The 6066-nt window shown below is 25.3% G+C and overlaps 2 protein-coding genes across 2 annotated transcripts; both read right to left on the reverse strand. All coding sequences in view use genetic code 12, as the record gives it.

The window, feature by feature from the left end:
* Nucleotides 1-1398: 1398 nt before the first annotated feature.
* Nucleotides 1399-3432, reverse strand: KGF55_003914 (uncharacterized protein; the record flags this gene model as incomplete). The annotated part of the gene is made up of 1 exon (XM_051758760.1): nt 1399-3432. One exon carries the CDS (start codon nt 3430-3432, stop codon nt 1399-1401), a length of 2034 nt encoding a protein of 677 aa, XP_051613335.1.
* A 576-nt stretch (nt 3433-4008) lies between these two features.
* Nucleotides 4009-6066, reverse strand: IRS4 (Irs4p; the record flags this gene model as incomplete). Its single annotated transcript, XM_051758761.1, has 1 exon — nt 4009-6066. The coding sequence occupies one exon, from the start codon at nt 6064-6066 to the stop codon at nt 4009-4011; it is 2058 nt and encodes a 685-aa protein (XP_051613336.1).

Below are 6066 nucleotides of genomic sequence, written 5' to 3' on the forward strand. Positions count from 1 at the left end.
GATTTCTCAAAAGTAAATGAATGTTAATTTTAAATATATCTAATCATTAAATGAAATGAAATCAAACTAAACAAGTATTGATTAAATTATGAATAAAAAAAACGTAAAAATAATGAAATTTTGATGAATTGAAGTTAATAGTATTTGTGATAGGTTGAAGTAAACGAGTAGGATGAGTTGATAAATTTTTACCTTTGTATCACTCCACTGTTGATAGATGGTTGGAGGAAGATGATTGATTGATCAAGTGGTTTTTGGTTATTTAAGTGTAATCAAAATGGAAAATAAAAAAATCAACAAATTTAAATTTTCTCATTTTCTATTTTTTTCTCTTACTAAATTCAATTTTTCACAAGTTATAATATTCGTAGTAAGAATAATAAGAGAGATGTATCTACTACTCAAGGAGATATGAGGAAGATAAGTCTACGTATTAAGGATAGTTTGATATGTACTACTCGAGCTTAGTTGAAATTTGCAGGTAAGAGTGTAGCATTCGTGTCAAGATTGAATGATTTACTTTAACAAAATGTAGTAATCTCAACCATATTTTCAATATTAAACTATGGTGTGATTTGCGTCACAAAATGTATTGTAGCAAGTTAGTACAATTCAAACTTAATTACATTTGAAAAAAGATTGATATCTTTCCCTCTTTTGTTTACGTATCTGTTCCTCTTTTGTTCAAATGCTATAAACGTAAAAAATGAGTACAATTACATACTAAGCTTAGAAGATTGAATGTCTTTAAGGTCTTCTCACACGTTTTTTGTTATGCATAACATTTACTTAAGCGTTTTAATTTCGTAAATAATCGATCGGATTTATAAAATTTATAATATAATATTGAGGTGAAGAATGCATTTTGATGTAATTAAAAGTATTCATTCATTCTACTTCACGATTGAAACATTAAAAGTGAAGATCTAAAATCATATCTCAACAAGGCTTATACTTAGTCCTAGATTTGAAAGATAGATAATTGCTAGTATTGTCGATCTTTAAAGATATAAATGACTCTGAGCACTTAGCTTTAATATTGGTCAAATTTGGTAGCATGATTTTCCAATTTTGCAACTTGTCCTAAGTCTCAATACAGAGCTGAAAGCATTGAGCTGTTGAAAGAGAGCTGAGATAGTATGGCGAGAATTCGACTTTAACGTATCATTGAAATAATCATAGATTGTACATCGTTAGGTCTTCGTTAATCAATATAGATTGAGATTTAATGGTCTTGGAAAGTTGTCGAGCAATTAGTTATGACCCATGATCTAGTTGAATTTTTACTTATGTCTTTATTATTATGGATATGCAAACCTTCCCTTAGAAAATCATCATTTTTTTTGTATAAATATCTTCTTCTTAATATATTTACAATTGTCTCTAGTCTTACTTTTCTTAAAATGGAGTTGAATCTCTACTTATTCTATTATTAGGTCTTGAACTAGATCCAGTAGATATAGAATTATCAACAATAATTTGTCTTTCTTGTTGAATTTTATTAATCTTGTCATTAAAAAAACCGGTTAAAAATTTATTTTGATTTAATAATTGATTTAATTTATATTGATATTGGTCTAATGCATTTTGTTGAATTTTATTAGGTAAGATAGTTAAACCTTGTGATTGTAATTTTTTATTTAATTTATTTAGTAGTTCCTTTTTGGAATTTAATTTTAATTGATTTGTTACTGCTTCTGATGATGTATTTTGATAATTTATTCTTGAATCTTCTGTATCTTTTGATAATTTATTATATTCATTTGATAATTCTTCTATTTCTTTTTTTAAGTTGGTGATTTGTTCTGTTTGTTGATTTAACATTTCATCATTTATCTTGTCCAAATTTTCTTCAATTTCTTTTAATTGATCATCTATTTTAATTTTTTTTTCATTTTGTTTTTCTAAATCTGATTCAATTTTATTTAATCTATTATCTATTAAATTAGCTTCATTATTTAATTTTCTTAATTTATAATAACTTTCACAAATTAATTTTTCATCATCATCAAAATGTAATTGTTTTGAAGTTTCAAGTTTCCTTTTTTTATGAAGCTGATTTTTAATTGAATTATTAATTTTTTCATTTGATGAAATTAAATTTAAATTACATAATTCAATAAATTGTTGATTATAATTTTCTAAATTTAATGGAATTGAATTTTCAAATTTATCATGAATAAAATTATTATAAATTTGATTTAATTTCTTGAGTAATTTTTCATCTGAATAATTTTTTATTAGTGAATCATTATATTTATGCATTAATTGATCTAAGTTTAAAGGAGAATTTATACAATCGTTTATAAAATATTTCATATTTGTTCCATAATTCTCTAAATAAAAATCTTTATATTTATTCTCTAGTTGAAATGAGTTAACAACTAAAGTATACAAAATCTTAAGTTTCCATGAAAAAGATGAATTATTAGTTATTGAATCATTATATCCATTATATTCAGGTTCTGGATTTTTTAAAATTAAATGTTGTAATGAAAATATGGGAATTGGTATATAAATTGGAATTTGATTATTATTTGATCTTAACATTTGAATACTTGGATTTGTATAATCTAATTTTGAATCAAATGAAAATATAAATTTATAATTAAAATTTGATGATATATTCATATAATTATTGTACAATTGTTGAGTTTGAATAAGGTTTAGAAACACTCCCTTTTGATCAGTATTACTGTTCTCTTCTTCTTTATATAATTTTATAGTACTTGAATTTTTATATGAAAGATTTTTACCTAAAATCATACCTTCAATTAATTCTAATTCTTTATTGTTTTTACTAACAATTAAAATTGGATAATTAGTTGTTAGGTTCTGATCAATTAATGAATCTAAAATTTTATTAAACAACTCAAGTTTACCAGACATTGAAATTTTCATCTCATTAGTTTCTGATAATAATAATTTTTTTGGTATAAAATGATCAACTAATAATGATGGATGATTACTTATTAAATTCAACTTGTTAAAGCACAAGTTTACTAATTCGTAATTTAAATTTATATCATTTGAATTATTTGAATGTTCTATAGATGATGGTTCTAATGTATTTTGTAAACTAGAAACTTCTAATAAACTATCAATACTTGTTTTTTTCTTTTTCAATTTTAATTGATTAATTAATGTTTCACTAAATAAATGTAAAAGTGTCTCAGTTAATGTTATTTGTATTCTTGTTAGTTTTGTCGGGATATGATATACTCCTGAATCGTTCATGTAATTTGTAGTTGTGGATTTACCTTGTCCTGGTTCTTCAATTAAAGTATTAACGGATTTATTTGTGTTGATAATTGAATTATTATCTTTTAAATTATTAACGGATAATGAAATATTTGAATCCTGTAATGGTTCATCCATTTTACCATATATTGTTGAAGGTGGATCCACCGACAACATATCCATCAAATTCATCTTTACCGACTTCCTTTTTGGTTGTGAAACAATATATCAATGTAATTAACTAGGGTTTAGTTTTCTTTCTAGATTTATTGATTGAAAAAAAAATAAACAATAAAAAATATTTAAAAAGTTACACAAAATTATAAGCTAATAATCGTAATAAATTAATCAATCTTACATTAGACACTAACCTAATAATAGATTGACATTATAAAGGTACGTCTATCGCGGTATCGACTTATTGCTTATAAGGTATTGTATTAAGAATAGAAAACACAAGATCTGTAAGCTTTTGCTCTAAAACCTAATTAGTTTTGGCTACTTTCCGACTCTATCAAATATTAAGTTTCAAGAAACTAAAGAAATTTAAAAACTTAATCTAGCCTAAGCTTAGCCGTTTCAGAATACTAAAAAAAATGGTAGCACTTTGCATACAATCAGAAATATTTAATCCGAATATCTTTCAATTAGATTCTACAAACCTCTAGCATTATTTTTAATATGCATCTAAAATTCGAAACTAATTAAGTATATTAAGTATATTAATCATTAACTATTATTGTTATTATCATTATTTTTGATTATCCTTTATTTCATTTTTTTTAAATTTACATTAACTCCAATACCACCAAGACTTTCCCATACAATAGAATCTAATTTTTTTGGTAATTTTCTACCATATAAACATTGATCAACTAACCACATCCCCACCAAGAATTCATTTTTATTTAATGAACCATCTCTTCTAAAATCAACTAAGTTCCAAACTTGTTCTAATATATCATCTGGTAATCTTGATCTATTCCATATTCTTTTTACAACACAACCTGATATTAATTGATTTATTTCTGCATGATTTAAATGATGTAATTTATCATTCATTTCTTCTTCTTTTGTTTGAGTAGTTTTTGATTTTGAATTGTTTTCTGATTGGTTGGTTGGTTTTTCTTGTTGATCTTTGCTAACGGTGTTTGTCGATATTAATGCAGCTTTCATTGAATCTTCTTGATGTACAAAAGATACTTTATTAGGATCTTCCAAAGCATTATAATCAACTCCATTTAATTTTGTAACTAAAAAATTCATATAATTACCTTTATTACTAACCCAAACACCTTCATATCTTTTTTTCTCTGAATCAGTTAAATAATTTAATTCATTATGATTTTTCCAAGGTTTATATTCATCAAATTTTGATTTTTTTTCTTTTCTTTTATTTGTTTTTCTCATTGTTTTTTTAAATTGAACTGGTGGTGGATATGTTTGAGAATGTAATAATTTTTGATTTTGATTATGTTTTTCTAATTCTTCGTCACTTATATTTTCGTTTGGCGTATAAGCTATTCCTTCTCTATTCTTTTTTCTAAATAAATGTTTATCATTATGTATATGATGATGATGGTGATGTTTTTTCAAATCTGGAAATTGAGGAAACTTGGAACCTTCAAATTTTGGCTGCTCCTGATCTTGTTCAATTTCATCATTATCAGTTAATGATATAATATCATCAGCTAAAGGTAGGAATTCACCACTTGAAAAAGTATCACCTGATTTAGCATTAAGCATCATTTTATTTCTTAATTCTTCATTTTCACCTCCACTCAAATAATCCATATCTGAATCACTTGGATATTCAGTATCTGACAGAGGTGGAGGTGGTTTTCTTCTTGTCTTTGACAGTAATGATTGTTTATCATTATCATGTAATTTAACAGGTATTATTATATCTTGTCCCAGTGGAGTAATTCTAGTAGTTGAAGTTGCATTCAAATCATCATCATGATCAGTAATATCTATATTTATATCATGATTAACTATTGGTTCTTGACTTTCCAATGAAAAATTTCTAATTGGTTCATTTTTTCTATCTATACTTTTTCGATCTAATTGTGATTCAAATGACGAGTAAGAACCATTTAAACTTCTATTAATTTTAATATCAATAGGACTATCAAAATCTAATGCTGGTGATAATGTTAAATTTTCCATATTATTTGATGCTGATTTCATAGTATTATCAATTTTATCTCTCATATCATTTATAAACGTTTGTCCCTTTTGATCTAATGTTCTAGGCTGCTTTTGAGCTTTAGATTTATTATTTAATGTGGTTTTTAAATTTTTTAACATTTCTTGAGGTGAATAATCTAAAGATAGTCGTTTTGAATTTGCATCATTTACTATAGCTTTTGAATCAATTGAATTTTTTACACTATTTATCATATCTTTTGGTGTATGAGGCAGATGTCTTGGTTGTTTGAAAATGTCACTTCTTGAGTTATTATGAGGAGATAATGCAAAATAATCTTGTTGTGATTGTGGTTGTTGTTGTTGTTGTTGTTGTTGTTGTTGATTTTGGTCCACATCTGAAGATGAATTTGAATTCCTTACTGGATAATCCCAGGCCAGTGGAGATAGTGCTGATGCAGGTGATGATGATATATCTGATGCATAATTTCCATATTTCTTATGTGCAATTGAATTTGGTGTTCCAACTCTTGAATTATGATATGAATTTGTTGTTCGTAGTTTATTTTGTTTAGGTAATTGATTATTAGTTGTGTTTAAGTTTGAATCATCCTTTTTCTTTCCAGCATTAAATGCCGCAAGTGCTGCAGCATTTGCAGCTGTATTGCTAGCTGCCAT

Source organism: Candida pseudojiufengensis (genome assembly GCF_024610245.1).
Source record: "Candida pseudojiufengensis strain CBS 10847 chromosome Unknown scaffold18, whole genome shotgun sequence".
Lineage (NCBI taxonomy): Eukaryota > Fungi > Ascomycota > Pichiomycetes > Serinales > Debaryomycetaceae > Lodderomyces > Lodderomyces pseudojiufengensis.